Below are 25,014 nucleotides of genomic sequence, written 5' to 3' on the forward strand. Positions count from 1 at the left end.
AGTAAAGGTATAAGGGACTGCTTTTTTTTTCTCTTGGAAGAATTATATACTACATTTCTTTACTTGTTATAATAAATGTGAGGATGGCAATGAGTGACTGCCACTGTACTGAAATCAACTAAGAATGGATGGATGGAAAGGTTTTATTGGCAGGAATACCATGATTCTATTTTTGTTGGACTCTAAATTTAACATCTATGTTGACAAGGTCACCAGAGTAGGCGTTCTATTAAAACCTTCCATATCAGTGATATGAGCTCTTCCCACTTTCCATTTTCCTCTTTCCTGTGTATTTCATGGCTAATTAGAATGATGGATTTGTAAATCTCAAGTTACAAGCTATGTTTATTGTGAAGGATTCCCATAAAAACTTATTCAGGGCTTCCCCGCACTACTACTCACACTTCCACAGATGTACATAGAATAAAATGGGTTAGTGATTACTTGTCTGCAGCTGAATGAAATCCATTACTACACCAGGCAACTTGCTGTTTCAGTCTTGAGACATTTGTTCTCACTTTACTCCTTGAGTCATCAAGTATTTCATTGATCAGCAGTTGGTGCACAAGTGAAGAGCCATCATTTAGAGCAGAATTAAGTTTCCACATCTTTCACAGTGTGAAGAACCATCTTTCAAGTAAATAACTATGGTTAGTCATGACCTAACTTCAAGAATAGCTGTGAAAGATGAGAGAAACCAAAGGTGGTGTCATTAGTGAAGTTGAGTTGGTTTGTGCTACAGATGCAAAGTCAGTGAGGAGCCGAAGGCCTCAGCCTTTATTGTTGAGTGTTTCTTTTCTTTCCCAAGTTGAAAAGGAACCCAATAAGTGTCACTTGAACCAATTCACAGAGAGAAGGCCAATTCCTTCGTGTGACTGCAGAGGGGATTCAGGATATCAGCATCTCCATCCCCGGGTTAATGAAAGAAAAGTTTCTGAACATGTTCTGGTCCATACTGTTGATCAGTGCTCTGTCGGCGAATGACAGCCGGGGTTTCTCATTTAAGAATTCCTTGTCAAAATTGCTGCAGTCATATGGCGATTTCTTGATCAGAGTTTAAGGCGAAGGAGGGGGAGAGGAAGGGAAGAAAATCAGTCACTAAATTAATTACCTTTACTTTTGTTATCGAGGCTATAATCTGTGTATGACAGCATTGGTGTTTGCAGATAAACTAAACTGAAATAATACAGGTGATCATATGTGGTTTTTGTTGAACATCTCTAATATCTTGACTCATCAATTTAACAATAGTATAATTAAATTCATATAAAGGATTTGCATAGTAAACATTCAAATAGAACCTAATGTTTCTAGCTAATAGTTTACATGAAGCAGAATTGGCCACCTTTGAAAAAAAGGGTGAGCTCAGATTTGACCTCTGTCCTTTTAGTCTACAGGGAACAGTGGGTAGGGGCAGGAGCTGGGATAAGGTGAAAGATGGGATAAAGAAGGAGTTTTGCAGATTATCTAGTCCTGTTCTTTTATCAACATCCTTCACTGCTATTGGTTCTCCCACCTATGTTAATTTTATTATTAAACATCTTGGACTGTCTTCTAAGACAACCCAGATTGGGACAGGTTCTCCTCAAGCCACCTGGTCCATTTGGTGCCCATAAAAAAGATAATGTAATAATAAACACTTATGGTGTACAATTCAGCTTTCTAAGATTATCAAAAGTCACCCTTATATATAGGAGCATAACTGAGAGTTGGGCCCCTCCCACCCTCAAGGGGACAGGCAGGCAGCTTGGGAGTAGAAGGAGAATGGCTGGTCCCATCCCTGGGTGTCTCCTTACCACTTTAGGCCTGAACGGTGGGTCAATCTCCTTTCTTTCGAGCTCTTCCCAATTGATCTCCCGAAACAAAGGGTGCTGGCGGATGTCTCCCCTCACTCCCAGCCTCTTTTCAGGTTCCCTCACAAAAAGCTGAAAAGGAGCAGAAAGGGAGCAGTTACTTGAGGGATGAGCCAAGTAGCCTCAGATGGAGGTAGCATTTCTTAGTGTATGAGTCACATGAGTTTGACTCTATACAGATAATGGCCTGGCCTTTTGCCACTTGCTTTTCTAACCTTACTAGAGGATGGATGCACGAAATTAGTGCAAGAGTAGGCCTTCGCAGGCCTGGCTGCCTCGGCCACTGGTCGTTCCGGAAGGTCATTCCGGAAGGTTGTTCCGCCGTCCAGTCTAATTAGCATATTAGCTCTTTATTATATAGGATTTTTTAAACTTACCGTTATCAACTGTTGACATGAGTAAACTGGTGGCAACACTCTCACTCGACCAAGCCGTCTGAATATTCTAGAGTCTGAGATTTTGCTTTCTTACTCCCTAGAAATGCTATTTTTTGAGTTGTATAGACCTGGTTTGAAACAGCTTTATCCTGTGTTATTTACAGGATTTCTGGCAAGTTACAGGTGAGTTAGTTTCCTCACCTGCAAAGTGAGTGAAGTGTCCTCCTCCCAGGGCTATTCTGAGGGTTAAATAACCCTGTGTGTGTGTGTGTGTGTGTGTGTGTGTGTGTGTGTGTGCGTGTGTGTTATATGTGTGTGTGGGTGCTGTTATTTTATTTAACCCTCAGAATAGCCCTGGGAGGAGGACACTTCACGGGTGTGTGTGTGTGTGTGTGTGTGTGCGCGCGCGCGTGCACTGATTCCTGGTCTGTAAAACCCAATAACATAGAGTAAGTGATAAATTTATTTGATTCCTTGTAAGGTTGTCCTCTGGGGATTACAGCCTTGCTATGCAGCTATAATGTAAACTAGTTCCTGACAGGTGGTTTTGGAGAAGGCAACTGATTTTGAGACTCACTCTTGAATCCTGCAAGTTTGCTGGGCGAGTAATCATTCAAATCATCTTTCATCATCTCTGACCTGTTACATAGACATTTTCCTCTTCTGTCCCCTCTCTTGTTACTTTCCCTTCTGAGATCAAAATGAACATTGGCCAGGACAGGAAAGAAACCTGGAAACTCTTAAAACTTAAGCAAAACATGTCAAGGGCATTAAGGAACCGGAGAGTCCAGACTTGAAACTAGAAAAGTCACATGTCTTCTTAGTGTCCGGAATAGTCATCGCTCTCTCTTACATCAACTAGATGTTTATTTATAAAGTAACTGCTAGTTGGAGGGTGTCATAAAGAGCATGTAAAGTTTTAAACAGAATCATGGTGAAATGCAGTATTTTCCATGAGGTTCTGGCAGAACTTGACCTCCACTCACACTGAATTGCAGGGATCTCTTGTTTTTACCAATTACAAGAATAGCCAGTCCATATGTTAAAGCACGGCTTTACTTGTGTTACATTACTACTTGAAAAGCTTTACAGACTCTACCAAATAAAATAAATAAATAAATAAATAAATAAATAAATAAAATAACATGCTATAACAAAGTGGAGATTTATCCCCCCCACCCTCTCATGAGGAGAGTCTTTTTAGCAATCTAAGTGAAATGCCATGCAATCACTCCTATGCATACAGGTGGTCAGTCCTGGGCACGGTTCTAGCTTCCTTTCCTCTTGCCATATGATGGCCGCTGAGGCCTCTCAATGGAAACTTGAGTTCCAAAGCATCTCACTAGAAAACCACTACACAGTGGAAATAACATGAAACTGTCATCTGAGAAGCTTACTACCCACAAGGCCTTGGGCAAGTTTTCTGAGTCTCAGTTTCCTTACTTGTAAAATGGAGGGTGAGGCAAGACGATCTATACTCCTGTGATTTCTAATGTCCTCTGAGGCCCCTGGGCGGGCATTCCAGGCTCTCTGTAGCCAAATGCCAACACATATCCTTCAATTCCCATTATAACTCTCTCTGCTGTTCAGACATGTCTACTTATGGACTATGCCACCTGCCTTTCCTACTTCTGTCTTTTGCTAATGACATTTCCATCTTGCAAGAAGACACCTCTCCCCACATTCTTTTCCAATTTCCCTTTCCTCATCTTTAAATCCTGACCCACCTTTCAGGGTTCAGCTTATACCCCGCCCCCATTCTTTGTGAAGCTTTCGTTGATCACCTCTACTTATAGTGAGTTTTCCCTCCTTTTCAAGTCATATCCATTGTCATGTGGTTAATTAGAGTCAGGCATTGTGCTAGATGCCTTAGCTATATTATTCTGATCTTAAAAACAGATTCTAAAAGCAGATATTGTTATGTCAGCAGATATTGTTATGTGAGAAAACTGAGGCTCACAATAGCAAGTAACTTGCTCAAGATCACAGGTCCAGCCAGTGATAGAGCCTAAATTATCAACAGCCCATTCCTACTTCTGGTATTGGATAGTCTTCCTGTGTGCTCCACAGAATGTCTTCCTGCCATTAGAGAATTAGCTATGCATGCACACACACACACACACACACACACACACACACACACACGACTATCTTTCCTACTAGAGTGTAAGCTCTGGAGGGCAGACACCATTTATGTTTCTGTTTCTTACAGAATCAAATACAGCACCATGCACAAAGTATATGGTCAGTAAATGCTTGTTGAATAAATGAGTAGCTGTCTTTTCACTTTATTTATTTGCAAATTACGTGTCTTCAGTCCTGATCTGTTAGACTCTTGTTTTCAACATGTAGGACAGCTTATAGAAAAGGCACAAAGTTCACAGTGAAACATATTTTTCTGTAGATTCAAACACCAGTGTGAGTCACCAGATGGAAAAGCAGATTGATTTTTTTAAAAGCAGAGAGAATAAGTGACTTGGTTTTATATATCTTCCCTTGAAATGATCATAATAAATTATTGACCTCCACTTCTTAAGGACATTTTGATGAAACAAGATTAGAGAGAGGATGCAAGTGCCTCAAGAAAAGGCCAAACACTAGCTCATGTTGTTATCATTAAATGCTGCAGCGAATTAAGTTAGAAGTAACTGCCGGAGGCCAAGTGTGTACATACTAGGTTTTCCATTAGATTTTTCTAGTTACATGTGGCATTTGTACCAAGAGGATCATGAGCCTGTTATATGTACCTGCGAAATTAAAAAAGTATTTTAAAAGATAAAATGTATAATGAGAATATAATATGATCTCCAGTTTCAAGACTCAAAATTCTGCCCAGCTGGTATGATTCAGTGGGTAAGTGTTGACCTATGAAACAGGAGGTCATGGTTTGATCCCTGGTAGGGAGTGTGCAGGAGGCAGCTAATCAATGCTTCTCTCTCATCATTGATGTTTCTATCTCTCTCTCCCTCTTCCTGCCTCTCTGAAATCAATAAAATATTTTTTAATAACTGTAAAAAAAGACACAAAATCCTTTCTAGTTTTGCACACAAGAATAAATTACTATCTTTTCTCCCCTGCAGAAAGTCACCTCCTCCTCCTCCCAGGTCCTGAAGATGACTGGTGACCTCACGGGTAGTCATTGGGTCTGTGGCAAGGAATTTGCATTGAGGGAATAAATGTTCACGTAGTAATACTTGCTTTTGTTCATAAAAGCTGTCACATTGATAGAAAATAGCACACTGTTTACATAAATGGCCAGGATGTAGTGACAGTTTGTTTAAATTGGGCTATTTAGGCAAGAAAGCAGTGCTGGGCTGCCAAGGATGGCCCACCCTGTGCTTAGCACCTGTCACTGGAATCTTCTCTTCCTCTTTGTCCATGCCTCAGATATATCTTTTACAAAAGGGAGAGGCATTTCTGTTTGAGATAATTAGTTTTCCATCATTTTCCAAACAAATGGACCGGACATCCTGGATGAATAAATGGGGAAGAAAGAGGCATGTCTTTGGCAATGGTCAGCTGTACTGCGGCGTCCCAGCTGTAGTTCTTTATGGAGTGCAGCCTCCCCCCGTGTGCAGTTGCTCCCTGTGCTGCGCGCACCCGTGTGCTATGAGGGCTAAAAGGGATAGAGTCTGGCATTGACACTGCCGCTGGACAGATGCCACTAGATGCTGTTTTGTTCAGCTTTTCCAGAAGACCTACTGCTCCTGGGTTTCACAACATTAGGTACAATTCCCTAGAGGAAGTTTCTCAGAAATATTACCTTTGGTTTTTGCAAAAGAAGAAGCTCAAGGATGTGGCGGCTGCTGGATAAAAGTTACAGAAAAACTAGAAGCCAGTCTTACTGTCAGAAAATTGCATGATGGAAACTAATTTTTATCAGCCCAATTGCTAAAAGATGGGAAAGAGCTACCTTCCCCATGGAGCAAGGGCATGGGATTTTCATTAACTCCTGTGGGAAAGAATAAGCCCAAACTCTAACACATGGATTTAAATACTCTTGCAACAACAGTCCTTTTCATTTCCTTCTTTATCATTGTCTTCGTTTCTGCTCTATTAAACCACATTTACTTTCTACTCTAGCCGCAAATCTTTTTCTTTGAAACTCTGCAGATTTTTTTTTTTTTTTGTATTTGCTGGCATTTAGCCTTAGATTTTGTTTTGCTTTTAAACTTTTTATTTTGAAATAATTATAGTATCTTAGTATGGTTGGACTACTATAACAAAATGCCATAAACTGTGTGGCTTAAACAACAGACATTTATTTCTCACTAGAGGCCTGGCGCACGATATTTGTGCACTCAGGGAGGTCCCTCAGCCCGGCCTGTGCTCTCTCCTAGACTGGGAGCCCTCAGGGGATGTCTGACTGATGGCTTAGGCCTAAGCAGGCAGTCGGGCATCCTTAGCGCTGCTGTGGAGGCAGGAGAGGCTCCCACCACTGCCGCTGAACTCACCAGCTGTGAGCCCGGCTTCTGGCTGAGCGGTGCTCCCCCTGTGGGAGTGCACTGACCACCAGGGGCCAGCACCTGCATTGAGCGTCTGCCCCCCTGGTGGTCAGTGAGCGTCATAGCGACCGGTTGTTCCATCATTTGGTCGTTTTGCATATTAGCCTTTTATTATATAAGATAATTCTAGAGTCTGGAAGTGCAAGATCAAGGTGCCAGCATAGTCAGTTTCTGGTAAGGGCTCTCTTCCTGACTTATAGAAGGCCACCTTCTTGCTGTGTGATAACATGACCTTTCTTTGGTGCATGCACTTGAGGGGGGAAGATCTCCTTTCCTCCTTTTGTAAGGGCATTAATGCCATCATGGAGGTCCCACCCCCATTACATAAGCTATACCTAATTACCTACCTCTTATAACCATCATATTGGGGGATTAGAGCTTAAACTTATGAATTGTGGGGTCAAATTAAGTCTATACATATAGATCACAGGGTGTTAAAATATAGTTAAAAAAAGATGTTCTGTGTATACTTCACCTAGTTTCCCCTGATGCTTGCATCTTACATGATTATAGCACAATATCAAGACTAGGAAACAGACATTGATGCAATATGGTATAGTATGTCTAGTTCTATGTCATTTTATCACAAGTGTAGATTTGGGTAACCACCACAGCAAACAAGATACAGAACTGTCCCGTCAACACAAAGATCTCTCTTGGGATATCCTGCCTCCACTATTCCCAACACTAATCTGATTTCCATTTCTATAATGTTGCCCTTTCAAGGATGTTACATATATGGACTGATATAGTATGTAAGCTTTTGAGATTGGCCTTTTTTTCAGTCATCTTAATGCTCTTGAAATTCATCCAAGTTATTTTGTATATTAATAATAGTTCATTCTTTTAAAAAAATATTTTTATTGATTTCAGAGAAGAAGGGAGAGGGAGTGATAGAAACATTAATGATGAGAGAGAATCATTGATTGGCTGCCTCCTGTATACCCCCCACTGGTATCGAGCCAGGTTAAGTCCTTCAAAAAGCCCAATGTAAAATAAATGTAGCAACTGTAATAACATTTGAACTTGTCTTTATGTAAAGAAAATTGTTTGCATTATAATCTTGCTCTTATTTTTACCGTATTTTTAAAAAATTGGTTAATTTTGAAATCAGTTTTCATTTTATATGTGTTTTGTTCAGTCATTAAAAGTGAATTTAATTGGTCGTTTGAGGAGCTTTCTAAGTTTACTACTGTTTGGATCACGGTCAGAAATAGTGAAAACTGAGTTGCACTGGCTCAGCCTTTTAAACACCACCAGCCTTGGACAGGGGTTGGGGGTGGGGAGTATGTTATGGGACTTTGTCAGCACTTCAGACTCCACATCTTGATTCCTCAAGGAGAGCCCAGGAGTGGCCTCAACATTTCAGATACCTTAAACAAGCTGTCAGTTGTGTGAGGGAGGTAGAAGTGTTGTCCTTTAAATTTAATTCCCAGTTCTTCACGAGGAAAAAGGTAGACTAGTGAAAAAAGATGGGCCTGGTAATCTTTTTCTAAGTTCACATTTAAAATTCATTGATAACTTCTAATGTTGAAAGATCTTGTCTTATTTTCCTTTTCAATATAGGAAGAACAAGGCTAAAATTATTTCCTTAAATGATTTTAAAAAAAATATATATTTTTATTGATTTCAGAGAGGAAGGGAGAGGGAGAGAGAGATAGAAACATCAATGATGAGAGAGAAGCATTGATTGGCTGCCTCCTGCACACCCCCTACTGGAGATTGAGCCTGCAACCCGGGCATGTGCCCTTGACTGGAATTGAACCCAGGACCCTTCAGTCTGCAGGCTGACACTCTATCCACTGAGCCAAACCAGCTAGGGCTTAAATGATTTTTAAAAAGTTAGCGAAGATCTGAGATGCCAGAAATCAAAACACTGTTTTGTTCAAAGCACCTGTATTCTTGGTCCACTTCTTTTAGATTTGTTAGCCTCACACTGGAAGGTCTTTCTGATCTATATAGTTCTGAATAGCTCAGTAAGTGTAGGTAGTTATTAATATTACATGCAATTAGCATGTTGTATTGCCATGATTTAGTTTTAGTTTTTACAACTTGTTAGTCATACACAGTAAATAGTATCTTGTGTCCTCAAAAAAGGTAAACTGGGACTCTGTGTAAAGTACAAATCTTTAATGATGGCTTTCAGGTGCTTCTTCTGTCTGTGCATTGGTTTGCTCTGGGAGCTCTTGGTTTATGGCCAGTGATTCTCTAAGTTTATATCTGTAGCACTGTACATTGATTCTTTTTTTTTTTTTAAAGTAGTTGTCTTTTTTAAAAAATATATATATTTTTATTGATTTCTGAGAGGAAGAAGAGGGAGAGATAGAAACATCAATGATGAGAGAGAATTATTGATCGACTGCCTCCTGCACGCCCCACACTGGGGACCCAGCCCACAACCTGGGCACGTGCCCTGACCTGGAATTGAACCGTTCCCTCCTGGTTCATAGGTCGATGCTCAACCACTGAGCCATGCTGGCCGAGCTGTCCACTGATTCTTAATTGATCCTGGGCTATCATGGATGGGGTCTAACTCCTGTGTTGATGGTGAATTCTGAAGATTGCTGCTAAGATGGTGACAGCCTGCACTCTTAAAAGTTTTAGGGTGAAAAGTTCATTAATACTAGTATTTCCAGTGGACACAGGTAGGGGGTGTGGCAGGGAGCTGGTCTGCCTGAGAGCTGCTCAGCAGGCACCAGCAATGAGAGTCCCAGGGAGATGGAGTGCTGCTGAGATAGGGTTTGGTACAGGAACTGGGCTGTGGAATGCATTGAATAGCCTGCATCTCAAGAGCTTCAGCCAGAAATGTCCCCAGTGGTAGGGATTTCCAAAAACCCACTAGAAAGCATCACTGAAGTCTTGGCGTTAACAACCTACCAAACTGGAAGAGCATCAAGCTACCCAGCCATATAAGAACAGTTCTTTCTCCTCATTATCCCTCTGCCTTTTCCCTGCTTTTAACCTGGTGTGGTCTGAAATAGAAACCCCAGAGCTGGAGAGGAAGAAGAACAAAGAAGCACAAGTATGACCACTCTCCATTCTCCAAAGCTGAATGCTGCCAGTCAGGAACTTGGGCAGAGGAGAGGGAGCAGAAGTCTTTGCTTTCGGGTTAATAAGTGATGTGAGGACTTGTGTCTTAGACTGAACGGTTTTAATTTCTCAGTTGAGGTGGTGTTTTACGTCTTTTACCTAAGAATGAGCAGAAAAGTCATGCATCCTGTCCAAGTTTTCCACCAAGAGTGGGGGAAGATGGATTGTACTGAATAGATTTAATAGGGACTATGGGGGAAAAAAGTTGAGTTTTAAGCCACAAATTGTACTTGTTCAATGGACTAATCACATTTCCAAGTGAAGGCAACCAAGAGTCATGGAACTGGTCCCTGGTCATTTCTTTTTGTAAATTATGCCCATAAGGGTTTATTGCTGTCTAATGTTCATCACATTGGTGCCTCAGTTAAGACAGAGATGGTGAGCATCCCATTTAAATTCAGTTCAAGACAATTATTGTTTATCAGGTATAAATCCGAGCTTAGACGTGGATGGGAATACTGATTAGAAAACCCAATACTAACCTTGACTTCATTTCTTACCTTCACTAGAAGGTCCTTAGCCTCCTTCTCCAGCCATCGGGGGTAAAAGGGGTTGTCCATGCGGATGGAGTGGAAGAGCTCTTCCTCATCTTGCCCGTGGAAAGGTGACTGACCAATTAGCATTTCATAGAGGAGGACGCCAAAGGACCACCAGTCAACAGAATGGTTGTATTTCTGACCCAGCAAGATCTGTAATTACAGCCAAAAATGTAATTAATAAAAGTAAGGTTGATGAGTGAACACCTTGTATGGCTTTTTCAAGGCCACTCAGTAAATAATTGATGGTGATGACAGTAGTATGTGGTTTAAACAAAGATCACACTGAAAACGGTGTATTTTGGGAAGCTAATGATTGGATACAAATGAGTAGGCAATCTAAAACTGAGCAAACATTTTTTGTGTTTCAGTTTCTACTTTTCCTCTGGCCTTAAGTGAAATAACTAAACTATGTGTGCCGTTAGCCTTCATTTTCATCTGTGATGTGAGGGCAGTAGACTCAGACCTAAGAAAGCTGGTATCTATCCCAGCTCTCCAGTGCCTCTGAGGTGATTATCTAAACCAAACCCATGTGTTCTACTGTCCTGTGTCTTTGCATAAAGTTTCTGTAGGTGACCAAGCATCCAGAGAGGTCATCTGAACAAGTCCATTCCTTAAATCCTAACTAGTCGTGGTTTACAACTAATGGAGTAAAATTTTGTGACTATGCCAAGAGACAGACTAGGATACCAACTTATTTAAATATAGATATTGGATGTAAGCACCATGTACACCTTGATATTGGTGCTTTGAGTAGAACTTGTCTGGTCTATTCTTAAGGGTAGTGGATTTAAAGTCTGGAATCCTACCTAATTTTAAAAAAGATTTCTACCCGTTCACCAATCCACTTTCTTGCTCAGTTTTCTTTATACTCAGGCCTTTCAGCAGCTTCCTTTTCAATGTTGGAACATAGAGAGTGCACATGTCACTCTACTCAGTGCTTTTCATCCCAACAAACCATGCTGTAATCTTCTCTAAAATAGTACATATGGCCCATCAGTGGGTGAATGGACAAATACAGTGTAGTCTATACATACAGTAGAATATCATTCAACCTTACAAAGGAAAGAAATCCTGACACATGATACAACATGGGTGAACCTTGAGGACATTGTGCTAAGTGAAATAAGCCAGTAACAAAGGACAAATATTGTACCATTCCACTTATATGAGGTACTTAGAGTAGTCAACTTCATAGAGACAGAAAATGGAACGATGGTTTCTAGGGGCTGGGGGAAATGGGGAGTTGTTGTTTAATGGGTATAGGGTTTCAGTTGTACAAGATGAAAAAGTTCTGGAGATTAGTTGCACAACAATGTGAATGTACTTAACACTACTGATTGTACTCATAAAAATGGTTAAGCTGGTATACTTTATGGTACGTGTATTTTACCACAATTAAAATACATAGCACTGGCTGTTGTGGCTCAGTTGGTTGGGCATTGTCCCATGCATGGTGTGTGTGTGTGTGTGTGTGTGTGTGTGTGTGTGTGTGTGTGTGTGTGTGTGTGTGCTGGTTTGATTCCCCATCAGGGCACATGCCTGAGTTGCGGGCTCAATCTCTGGTAGGGGGTGTGCAGGAGGCAGCCGATCAATGTCACATTGAGGTCTCTCTTTCCCTTCTTCTCTCTCTAATTTTAAATGGAGAAGAGAACATCCTATCTCTCATGACTCAAGCTGCCAGGATGGTTTGGGGGAAGCTGCTTTATTACCCAAAGCAAAATGGAGAAGGGATACTAGTATTGAAGTACTAAATTTAAAAAGCAAGACTGGGACCTTCATTTCACATTGCAATGTAAGGCTTAGCTCACCTGTGTGAGCACACACACAAACACACAGAGGTCATTTTACTATAGCATTCCTCATTTGAAATGGAATTTCCCCCTTTGAAAATGGGCCTTTGGAATGAATGATAGAATTGTAGCACTGATGAGCTCAGGAAAGAAAAATGACACTATAGTTCTAGACATTTCAGTATTTTCTAGGTCAGCTTTTTGTCTTGATGCTGGTGAACTTTTGATGCAGAAAATAATGTGCACAGCACCCATCTCTGACCCCTACCTGACCCCAGGCTTGTCTTTGGGAAATGAGACAGCTGGGAGTGAGGCTCAGGAATACTGTGAAAGTGTCTCTAATATAAGACTTGCTAAACAAACAACAACAAGAAAATAGCTGTGAAGGCCTTACTAAACACTGCAGGTTCTACTTCTGCCTTAGTCCTCTACCGTTAGTTTATCATTGGGTTGTTGTGAGGCTCCAGTGAAAAGTAGGAAAGACAAAGTGTTTTGTCATATGGAAATGACTATATGCTACATGGTAAATATCTGTCTTGATGAACTGGTACCTCCTTGTGAAAATAAAGATTAAGTTGCAAACATAAATTTGCAATCTGTTATTGACTTCCAGTATAAAAACGCTATCCACTAGCCTTAACTCAATACTTAAATGCTAAATTTCACTTTATTTACACATTTAAAATAATACATTTTTATTGATTTCAGAGAGGAAGAGAGAGGGAGAGAGAGATAGAAACATCACTGGTGAGAGAGAATCATTGAGCGGCTGCCTCCTGTACACCCCACACTGGGGATTTAGCCCACAACCCTGGTATGTGCCCTGACCAGGAATTGAACCATGACCTGCTGGTTTATAGGTCGATACTCAACCACTGAGCCACGCTGGCGGGGCCTAAATTTTAAAGTTAACTTTAAAAATAAACTTTGCCTTAAGGAGAAATTTAAAAGTAGACTCAGGGAGAATGATAAGGTAAATAAAGACGCGCACAATCAGTTCAGTAGTTTGCCTTCAGTGGGGACCGGTTCACGCGCAACTACTAGGATGTACCACAAGGGGGAGCCCCAAGCAACCAGAAACTGCTTGAACATCACATCTTTGTAAACAACTTCATTTGGCAGGAAAAATGAAAAGAAATTTGGAGGACAGGACACAGCTGTGGTGGAAATTAAGTCATTTAAGGCTAGGTGATGTTAATAAAGGATTTCAGTCTTAAGTTAGGAGGAAGAAAAATATAGATTCATACTCAATTACATACTGTTAAAACAGAATGTCTGCAAATGCTTGCTGATCTGTGTTAGGGTTTTCCATAGAGCATGTGTTTTATTTTATTTATAAGAACCTCTGAGGAAGGCCCTGTTATCCCCAACAAGAGAAGTGATTGGATTGAGGGAGGTTACATGTGTTGACAGTATTTATAAGAACCATCCTATCTAATAATAGACAAATATGCAAATTGACCATACCTCCGACACACACAAGCCATGCCCACAAGCCACGCCCACCATCCAATCAGAGCGAGTATGCAAATTAACCCAAACCAAGATGGCTACAGCCACAGAGAGCAAGGTTTCCTAGGTAACAGAGGAAGCCAAGCTTTCTGCCTGCCCTTGCCAGGCCTAAGCCTCCACTCAAGCTACAAAGTTTCAATTATAGAAGGTAAACAAATTCAAACAAATGGCGGCAGAATGGAGCTTGAGAGAGCAGGCCAGGATTGCCGCCAGCAACAGGGGAAGCAAAGCTTTCCGCACACCCTGGCTGGGCCCACCTACTTAAGGCAACAAAGTTTCAATTATAACCCCAACACAAATGGCTGCCTGCCTCGGAGGGAGCCCCAGGCTTGGCTCCGCTCCAGGCTACAAAGTTTCAATTGTAGAAGGGAAATACCAGGGCCTCCACTTAGGTGGCCAGGGGGCGTGGCCGGCCTGCAAACCACCACAGGCCCCTCGCTCAGGCTGCCCCACACCCCAAGGGAACCCCCACCTGATCCGGGACGCCCTTTAGGGCAAACCAGCTGGCCCCCACCCCTGTACCAGGCCTCTATCCTATCTAATAAAAGAGTAATATGCAGATTGATCATTACTGCAACACACAATATAGCTGCCCCCATGTGGTCAAAGATCCTGACCCCATGTGGACACAAGATGGCCACCACAAGATGGCCAGCAGGAGAGGGCAGTTAGGAGGCACCCAGCCTCCAAGGGAGGGCAGTTAAGAGGGACCAAGCCTGCAAGGGAGGGCAGTTGGAGGCGATCAACCCTGCAGGAGAGGGCAGTTAGGGGTGACCAGGCCGGCAGAGGAGGGAAGTTGGGGGCAAACAGGCTGGCAGCAGAGTGGTTAGGGGGTGATCAGACTGGCAGGCAGAAACCGTTAGGGGCAATCAGGAAGGCAGGCAGGCAAGCAGTTGGGAGACAGCAGTCCTGGATTGTGAGAGGGATGTCCGACTGTCCACCGGGATCTGGCCTAAACAGGGCAGTCGGACATCCCTTGAGGGGTCCCAGATTGGAGAAGGTACAGGCTGGGCTGAGGGACAACTCCCCTCCGTGCACGAATTTCGTGTACTGGGCCTCTAGTGTATTTATAAGAACCTAATAAAATTTAGTTATTTAAAACTATTTCATCATCAGTTCAACCTGATTTTGTTCCATTTTATTCGTTTTATAACACACTGATTATATTGGCAAAAATGTATGCGATTCATATATAATAAGTATACATATAATGAAGATGCATTATTAACAAATGAGAAAGCAGGTAAAAAAGTTTGAAAATATAGCCCTGGCCAGTTTAGCTCAGTGGATAGAGTGTTGGCCTGTGGACTGAAGGGTCCTGGTTTGATTGCTTTCAAGGACACATACCTCAGTTGCATACTTGATCTGGGTTGGGGTACATGCAGGAGGCAACCAACCGATGTGTCTCTCTCACATCGATGTTTGTCTCTCTCTCTCTCTCTCTCTCTCTCTCTCTCTCTCTCTCTCTTCTTTCTCTCTCTCTTTCTTTCTCCCCCCACCCTCTCTTTCCCTCCCTCTTTTCCTCCTTTTTCGTGCTCTAAAAATCATTAAAAATATCCTCGGGTGAGGATTAAAAAAATAGTTTGAAAATGTACAAAGAAGAAGCACTGGCAGTTGGATGGTGATGGAGAGGAAAGCCAGGCAAAAGGGTATCACTGGGGTCCAGACAAGAGATGCTGAGGGCCTGGAGAGGGTGCCAACAGTAAGGATGGGAAAGAATAGGAGAAGTATGGGGGATTGAAGCAAAGGGATTCATTTTTCAAACTGAGAAAGAATCTAGGGATCTTAATTCTGTCACAAGATTGGGGAGGGTAGAATAGGCTCAAAGGCCCATGAGGTCTAAGTTTAGAAGATCTTAGAGTCTGGATTTGGGAGGGGTAAGAAAGAAGGAGAAAACGTGGATAAGTCTTAGTGTTCTGGCTAGGTGACTGGATGGATAGATGTGTAGTGCAATTTGCCAAGAAAGAGATAAAGGCCTGGCTGGTGTTTCTCAGTGGTTAGAGTGCTGGGGCTTCGGGTTCGATTCCTGGTCAATGGAATGTACCTGGGTTGCAGGTTCAATCCCCGGCCCCAATCAGAGTGTGTGCAGGAGGCAACCAAACGATGTGTGTCTCTCTTACATCGATGTTTCTCTCCCCTACTCTTCCCCCGGCCCTTCCACTCTAAAAATCATGGAAAAATATCCTTGGGTGAGGATTAACAACAACAACAACAAAGGGATAAAGGAGAAGGCTGGGTGGGGGTGGAGCAAGTTCATCAGAGAAAGGAGTTGAGGGACTGCTTTGTTTGAATGATCTGTGACAGTTAGTTGAAGATCTCAAACAGGAACATGAACGTATGGGTCCAGAACAAGAAGGAGTAGTTTGGGCTGGCCATACTGACATTGGTGTTTTAAAACCACCATGATAAATACAGTTGCTCATGGACAATGTACCCCAAGAAGAGAAGAGGACCAAGAATGGAATCAGGTGAAGACAAGCATGTGTGAAGATGAGAGAAGGAGACTGAAGTTACAGAGAGAGAAGTCACTGAAGCCAAATTCTGGGAGATGTAGGGGAAAGAAGGATTCAGGGAGAGGATGTAGCATAAGGTATTTGTAGACAGGAAAGTTAAAAGCTGTAATTTCTTGGTGACCAGAGGCCAATCTTGCATTTAAACAAGATTAAATCAAAACTAAATACCACATTCTCACAGGGAAAAGCCACATACTAGTATTTCGTAGAGTTGGGGTACCACAGTTCCTTTGGCAATGACAGGGATTTGTTTTACCCAGGAAATCAGAGGTCCATCACTGTCCATCAAACAACCATCACCACATATTTATAAATACGATTATTCATTCATTCTTCCAAAAGATTATTTATTATTACCGCCAATCCCTGCACTCAGTCTTTGGATAGAAAAATGATTAAGATCACACTAATCTACATATGTGACAAAATGGTACAGAACTATGCACACTTTGTAGCAATCTCAATGTCCTGGTTTTGATTGTATCATAGTTATATATCATGTAACCAATGGGGCAAACTGGGTGAAGGGTGTATATGGGTGATGTTTCTGTACTATTTTTGCAACTTCTTGTGAATCTATAATTATTTCAAAATAATAAGTTATTAAAAAAGGAACAAAAATCAGCCCCTGACTTAGAGCAATCAGCATCCAATAGTACAGGGAGATTCAAAGATAAAAAGCAATGATGGTAAGTGTGATGCAATGGGAAGGGCTGCAGGGTAAAGGGGTGTCTGATTGCCCTGGGATGGCAGCTGGGGCAACTCCATAACAAGGAGAGAGGAGGGGAGAGTTAGATGGATGGATCCCTTCTGAGCAAATGCCATTTCTCTGGGGGCTCAGTAATGATTGTGATATCCTCCCTTTTTTTAAAAAATAAAAAAATAACAAGACAACAAACCAAAAACTGTGCAATAACATGTGACACCAGTGTTGAGTCCTCATATCCCACAAGGGGGAATACATCAGTGCACCCCGGCAATCCCTCCAGGCGTGGCAGCTTAGAAACCACAGTGTAGGTTTCTCTGCACCCGCTGGACTACTCAGGTGCTTACTTATAACCCTGCTCAGGGTCCACCTGGTTCTTCCCCATTGTTTTTTCTCTGGTGGGTCTGAGCAGAGTGAAGATACTTTAATACTGGGGTGGGGAGGAGCCATGACTGAAAGGATATGCTGCATCATTCAAGACTTGGAGAGATTACCTAATTAGCATGAGTACCATCCCTCATCCTATATAATAAAGAGGGAATATGCTAATTGACTGTCACACCCTCACAAAGATGGCAGCACCCACAGCCAATAAAGAGGGAATATGCTAATTGACTGTCACGCCCTCACAAAGATGGCAGTGCTCATAGCCACAAGATGATGGCGCCCAGTCCCCTCAGTCCCCCCGGGGCTGCAGGTGCGTGGCATGACCGGGCCCATCCCCAGGCGGGTCTGGCAGCTCCGCGTGCCTACCTCCAGAGTCCCCCAGTTCCCTCAGTCCCCCAGCCTCCCAGAGCTGGCCTGAGGTGAAGGCAAGCCTTGGATGGCGGCTGCCCAGCCGTCCAGGGCCACCTGAGGCTCAGGTAACCAGGGCCGGGCGAGGCTTGCACTGCCGGCAGTGGCAGCAGCAGAGGTGTGGTGGGGGCATTGCCTTGCCCTGATCACTGAGTCACCTCCCACCCCTGAGGGCTCCTGGACTGTGAGAGGGGGCAGGCTGGGCTGAGGGACCCCCCTACTCCAGTGCATGAATTTTCATGTACCAGGCCTCTAGTAAAATAATAACAGCAGCCCCTATGTGCAGCCATAATCATGCAATACTAAAAACAAAAAAAAAATTCCAATCCTGAACCAGAATACTTAAAATCTTCTGATTTTCAGGGAGGAAGAAGCAGTGGTGGTCGGCCTGGGCATGCTGGATTGGGAAGGGGCACTGCACATCCCTACCTCCGGGGCGATGTAGTCGGGGGTCCCGCAGAAGGTGTTTGTCTTGGCATCTCCTAACATGTTCTCCTTGCACATTCCAAAGTCTGCTATCTTGATATGCCCATCTTTGTCTAGCAGGATATTATCTAGCTTCAGGTCCCTGAAAAAACAGAAGCATAGCAAAACCTTGCTTCAATCATTATAACGTTGTTAGAATAGAATTGTCCTATGAGGGTGGTCTCATCACTCTAACTAGGGCAGCCCTCACCTGGCTGCCCCCTCTGAAATGGGGAGACTTCCCTGAGCAGACTGTCAGCCTGCCCTGTAAGCACCACAGCTCAGTACTGACCATCCCCGAGGGAGAGGGTCTGGACCGGATGACACAGAGCTGCTGTCGTCAACAGTCGGTATGGGCCGTCCCTGAACCCTTACAGACGACTCTGGGTCAGGACTGTGCAATTTCCTCAGAAGAGCCCAGGAACCCACTCTTCTGGGTCCTTTTAGTTGTCTTGCATCTTCCCTTTGCATCAGGTTCTCAACTGCCCCTTCTCCCTGCGTGGCCGTGCTGACCTCCAGCTGGTTGGCCGGCCTCCATCTAGCTCCTTTCTTTTTAATTTTTACTCCCCGCTTAATCTGTGAGTCAGAAAGCAGACAACTGAACTTTTGAAGATTTGTATGCTAAATAAGTGTCACTTATGTTTTGAGAAAGGAAGTAAGGAGATTGAAGTACAGTAGCTTTCATCCAAGAAGGATGTGAAATGATGGTGTATAATGGAGACATTTAGGACCTCCATTCACAAAAGAGGGTACACATGATGGTCTGTGCACTTCTACAAGGTGTAGGCTTACAAGTTTCCTTAGGTGTGCTTGAGTGTTCAGGGGAGAGCTCCCCGCCTCAGCCACTCAAAAGGAAGGCATTCAGTCAACATTTCTAGGTGACCCAAAGCAAATACAGGCAAAGACAAGAGACGCAGGAGACAGAAGTGAGAAAGCAACAAGATATCAAAGAGAAAGAAAGCAGAGTATGGGAAGGGAATGAGAAAAATGGAGGTGAGAAGAAGAATAAGAGTAAGGACCGGAATAAAGAACAAAATAAGGTCAGAATCTTATTGCTTTTGAGACTGGAATTTCTTACTTGGTTACTGTTAAATCATCATCCGTGTTATCACCATGGGCAGGAAGCCTGGGTGTGAAACTTTCGGCCACAAAAACACCCTGGGCATTTCATGGCACTAAAGCACATCGACTACATTAACGGGACCACAAAATACAGATATTTCAGTGTGTCTGAAAGGGTAACATTTACCTGTAGACAATGCCTTTGGAATGGAGGAACTGCAGACCAAGAATGATTTCAGCAGCATAAAACCTGAGGGGAGAAAAATCAGAGTTCACCACCAAGTCATTAACAGAACAAAATAAAACCCCCATTTTACCCCGTGAGTACTCTGTGTAGTCCTCTGCTTAATGTACACACACCTTTGTAGGAACACAATTTATCTGTGTATGCACATCATTTTGTTTCATCTGAACCAAAGGAAGATGTCCTGCCCGAGAGAGTGAAGCAGAGCTGGTATCCTAAGTTAGCCCTACCTGCAGCTGGTGCTCATTCTTATATTTTGAACGACAATGCTCAAACTGTCCCTTTTCCCCAATAGAACATACACAAACATTAAATGCAATTGTATAGTATAACGGGAAAGTAATTTTCCCTTTTATTGTAAATATATTTTTATTGATTTCAGAGAGGAAGGGAGAGGGAGAGATAGAAACATCAATGATGAGAGAGAATCATTGATGGCTGCCTCCTGCACGCCCCCCAACCAGGGACAGAGCCAGCAACCTGGGCATATGCCCTGACCGGGAATTGAACCGTGACCTTCTGGTTCACAGGTCGATGCTCAATCACGCTAGATAACATGGATCAGGTGTTTGATGGCTCTCATGCCTTACAAAGCTGGGAAGAGTGCTGGCCGGAGTGGATCCTCTCTAGCACGAAAAACACCCGATGGTTTCTGTGCGGTGGCTATCCCTTACAGTGATCTCTGGGCAGTGTGCTGATGGCTCCCGGAGGCCACGAGATCAGTGGGGTGGATCTCAGCAAGGTTTCTGCAGGAGCTGGGGAACAAGTCCATCTTCCAATCTGGTTCACACACCACCGCTCAAAGCACTCATTAGGAACCAGTGAAAGATTATTGAGGAAATATGGCCAGTCTGCCTGGCCGGCGTGGCTCAGTGGTTGAACATAAACCTATGAACCAGGAGGTCATGGTTCGATTCCCAGTCAGGGCACATGCCCAGGTTGTGGGCTCGATCCCCAGTGCAGGAGGCAGCCGATCGATGATTCTCTCTTATCATTGGTATTTCTAGCTCTTTCTTCCTCTCCCTCCCTCTCTGAAATAAATAAAAATATGTTTAAAAAAAGAAAAGAAATAAGTCTGTACCCAGCATTTAAAAATGGGCCTGGTGACACCATTAAAAAAAAAAAAAAAAAAAGGCACAGTGGTTTTACCATTCAGGGAAGAGGGACCATGGGGGCCGGGGGGAGGGGTGGGAGTGGAAGGGGGTCCTCAGCTGCAGCCCCAATGGGTATAGGCAGCCTGTTTGGCTTGCTTGTGTTGAGGGCTGCCCACAAAGGTGAAGGTGTATTCTCAGACTAAGTGCCCCTCCCGGTTTCCGAATTCTCATGCTCGGAGCCACATGCTTTATGGCTTCGCATTGACCTTTCCACGAAAGGCCTCGGCTGAAGCTTCATCCTGTGACGCCTTTAAAATCTGTGCTGCTTTGGACTGCTTTCTTTTCAAAGGGCAAACGTTTTCTTCCATGCTCACATCATCTAGAAGCCTGAGGAACTGGGGTATCTCCTTGAGAAACTACACAGTTGATTTCAAAACACAGAGAGATTAAACAACACTGACAAGAACGTAAGCTTCACAAACTAGGAACTTGGTTGCCTGGTGTGATATATTCTCGGGGGTTACCTTGTCCTGGGAGTTAGGCCTGCTGGGTGAGGAAACAAAAACACCAGAGAAGGAAGGAGGACTCTGTGGGCTCTGTGGGGGCATAGAACCTGCCACGAACAGTGGAAAACCCCAGATCCTTCGAAGGGCTCTTACGTTGCTCTGCAAAGGTCAAACTTGTGGCAGCTCTGGATGTGGTACATCAAGTCTCCTCCATTGAGAAATTCCATCACAAAAAAGAGGTTTTCCTGGGGAAAAACAAAAACAGTCCCAATTTTTGGCTTCCTCAAAAAAAAAAAAAAAAAAAAAAAAAAAGAACACAAGCATTACTTTTTTTTTTTTTTAAATATGTTTTATTGATTTTTTACAGAGAGGAAGGGAGAGGGATAGAGAGTTAGAAACATCGATCAGCTGCCTCTTGCACACCCCCTACTGGGGATGTGCCCGCAACCAAGGTACATGCCCTTGACTGGAATCGAACCTGGGACCTTGAGTCCACAGGCCGAGGCTCTATCCACTGAGCCAAACCGGTTTCGGCTAGCATTACTTTTTAAAGGGATGTAGATGATTTCACAGGAGCCAATTCTGTCTTCAGATCACTTATAAAAGGTTAAAATTCATTTAGATGATCAGTAGCATTTCTGTACCCCCAGAAGCCTGGGAGCCCGTGGAACGCATGCTGGGAAGCCCCTATGCTAGGATTCAGCAGATGGGGCACAGTACGACTGAGGGTCCCACTGGACCTGCCTGCCCAACGGGACGGTGTTGGGCCTATAGTGAGTGCTGATGGTTTACCTATGAAACTGGCAGTGTGTAGGAGAGTAAACGCACATTGGGGCTCTGACTCCAGGGACAGGGAGAAAGCATGCATTCATTCAACACCCAGTAAATAGTTCTGAACATAGTTTGCAGGCATGGCCCTGTGGGAGGACTGTGTGTGAGATGCTCATTGCTGCCTCATCCATCAAAGACGGTGAGACACAGTCCTGCCTTCAGGGTGCTTATAATCAAATACAGCCTTTTTCTCTCCAGTGCAGGCTTTGCTTGGGGCAAGCCACAGCTTAAGAGCGTGTTGCCCCCAGCAGAAGACTTCATCTGTATTTTTAGAGCTGGGGGTGGGAGGTGCAGGGGAGGGCTTGAGTGGCAGCATCAAAGACAAGGCTGAGCTCTTCAGGGTGTGGTCAGAGTCTTAGAGGTGGCCACGATTCCAGGAAGCCTGAGCTCCTCCTACAGCGTGAGACAATATGTTCTCGATAACTGTATTCATAGCACTTTGCCCTGATTTTTTAGAGTCCCCATGAACCACAGAATTAGTAATCCACAAAGTGTGGAGACATGTGTCGTGTCTGTGCATAAATTTGCACCTGAAAACCTCACCTGGGTGATTTTTTAACAGAATTAACCTTTAAGTTTTGATGTGAAACTAACTGTGGCCTCAGGGCATGCCAGGTGATGGTAGAAACAGCATTCTGGTCTGACAGCGACATATATTGCCTGTTATACATGCCACAGAACCGGGGAAACCCAGTATTGTGGCCATTATCTCAATAATTCAGGCAAAAGTAAGCGTTATCCTCCTGCTTTTTCCAAAGTTGACCTTAGATGGGAGGTCCCTGGTATCCACTCATTCTCTGGTGGGCAGGCCAAAGTCCTCTGCTGACATAAATCCAAACACTGATATTTCAAACATTCTTGGAGATTGATAATTTGCCTCATTTGCACACACTTGCTTTCTCATTAGCACATCTTCCCTTGAGCTCTTTTTGTCATATGTACCATATGAATAGCTCCTAATCTTTACCTTTTTACCCCAAACTGTGATGGCCTGTACACACACAGTGTGATCTCCTACATATTCAGGAGAATGGAAGGTATAAAAACTTAAAGTGAGACCATTTATTACAATGCTCAGATGAAAGATTCCCTTTAATTGTTAGGATGTTTACAAATTCCTATAAAGTCTGAAACTTCAGGATTTACAAATTGTCATTTAGGACTTGGAGAAAGTAGGGGAAGGCAACTTGAAGGAAAAGGTCGACATCACTTGTACACACCCCTGGCATGGCAGTCCCCTTGGTTCTCACGTCTAAATCAGACTCTCACCCTTGGTGGGATTTTGGGGGCTGAATTTGTGCATCGACAGAGAGTCAGTTTACTGTGGGGCTCAGTCAATTTAGTACCATGGGCATTCCAAGAAGATCACACTGATGTAGTGATTACTAATTAAATAGTAATGGAGATTTATAGCATGCTGGATGTCACATTTAATCCTACTAAAAGACATTATGGCTCCACAATAAATCTTCCAAAAACAGTCTGTTCTAGTTCTATCTTTTTAGTAAGCTGGGGGCACCAAACAAAGCCCACTGGTTGTTTTTGGTTATTAATGATGGCGTTTTGCTTCAGTTTAAGCCTTTCGTTTGGGTGAAAACATGGGCTTTTTAAAGGGGGGTAAGGGCAGTCCATGCCTGGAAGTCCAGCTTGGGTGGGCAGGATGGGGAAACTTGTTCTTCCTTGAGAGGGTGCTGTTTTGAGGATCTTTGCCCTCTTCTAGGGGTTCTGATAGCTATTTGGAAGTTTCAGGGAACCACTCCTCAAGGGAACTGTTAGGTCCACTCTGGTCCCAATGAGATGACTCATTGGGACCAGAGTGATGAAATTAGCATGAGTGAATGTACATACAAACCATGCAGTTACAAAATTTGGGTTTTGAGTATCACATTTTGAAGGATGGGTAAACCTTTTCAAAGTTGAATCCCAAATTCTATTCACAAAATTTAAATATAAATATAATAGACTCAAATTTTCATAAATGGCTGGGGAGGGAGTGCTCAGAGAGGAAGGTGACCTGCAGCTGACCTGGAACTCTGCAGGAGCCCTATAAAAAGAAAAGTCTGCCCACGGGAGAAACTCCAGATTGGGTCGGGTGGGACCAAACCCAGAAGAAGTCAACTCAGGGTAATTGTTAAGACCATGGTCTTTGCCCTCATTCAGAACTTGGAGAAGTTACTTAGCCTCTCCTGAGCCTAATAGTCTTCCTTTTTGAAATGGAAGGAATAATATTCCCACCTCATAGGGTTGTCGTTGAGTATTACATGAGATTATATATGTGGAAAGCTGGCTCAGGGTTGGCACTCAGCATGCACATGATATCTGGTGCTGTTGTAATTATAAGGAACAATGTAAAAGCCAGTAAAAATAAAAAATAAAAAATACAGCAGCTCCTTCCCAGAGGAAGGAACTGAATAGTCCTGTGGCTCTTGACACAAAGAGGAAAACGGGGCCTTGGCTCTCCTCCAGTCTGTTCTTTCTGTTCTGGTCGAGCTGAGAGAAAATGCAAAGCAGGCTCGAGAGGGGAGCATGATCTCCTGGGCTGTGACCCTATTTCACTGGTGTACCAGTAGACCTCTCTTCTTTAGGCCTGGTAATACTTTAACTGATGCAAATGAAAGTTGACATTGTGATGGTGTTGGGGGATCAGATGCTCCACATCTGCCCTAGACTTAGAATTTGTCAACAATGCTGGAACAGCATTTGTGGAGTGGAAACTCTTGATTCTTATCTGTCACTAACTAGCCTGTAGCCAGGTAAATAACACCATCCCTAAGCCTCAGTCTCAACCTCTGAAAAATGAGAAGTATCAGCTACATTTCCCTTTACTAAAGACTCCCTGATTTTCACCATTTATATTTCACATTTCCCCACCATTTTTTCTTGGGGAAAGAGATGAAATTAACAAACTGTGACTGTTGAGCACATTATAAGACTAATGTTTCCCAAATAATAAAATATACATTGGTAAAAAGATGTTATGCCTGCAAAATTATTAAGAGAAGTCTGTGTCTAGAAGCAATGCATATTTGAAGTAAAATTAAAGAAATAGTGGTGAGTATTTCCTTTGAACCTTTCTCAAAGGAGGTAAGCTTTATGGCTGGGTTGATGGCCCACCATAACACCCCAAATGAG

General features: G+C 43.2%; 1 protein-coding gene across 1 annotated transcript in view; it reads right to left on the reverse strand.

The window, feature by feature from the left end:
- Nucleotides 1-327: 327 nt before the first annotated feature.
- The window catches only part of PRKCQ (protein kinase C theta), a 139,817-nt gene continuing 115,130 nt past the window's right edge, over nucleotides 328-25,014 (reverse strand). The window contains exons 13-18 of the mRNA XM_054726320.1: nucleotides 21,205-21,296; nucleotides 19,395-19,457; nucleotides 18,110-18,248; nucleotides 10,326-10,514; nucleotides 1,797-1,925; nucleotides 328-1,044 (exon numbers count right to left, since the gene is read on the reverse strand). Coding sequence (XP_054582295.1) covers nucleotides 889-1,044; nucleotides 1,797-1,925; nucleotides 10,326-10,514; nucleotides 18,110-18,248; nucleotides 19,395-19,457; nucleotides 21,205-21,296 — 768 coding nt within the window. The 3' untranslated portion in view covers nucleotides 328-888. The remainder of the gene's footprint in view (nucleotides 1,045-1,796; nucleotides 1,926-10,325; nucleotides 10,515-18,109; nucleotides 18,249-19,394; nucleotides 19,458-21,204; nucleotides 21,297-25,014) is intronic.

Source organism: Eptesicus fuscus, chromosome 2 (assembly GCF_027574615.1).
Source record: "Eptesicus fuscus isolate TK198812 chromosome 2, DD_ASM_mEF_20220401, whole genome shotgun sequence".
Lineage (NCBI taxonomy): Eukaryota > Metazoa > Chordata > Mammalia > Chiroptera > Vespertilionidae > Eptesicus > Eptesicus fuscus.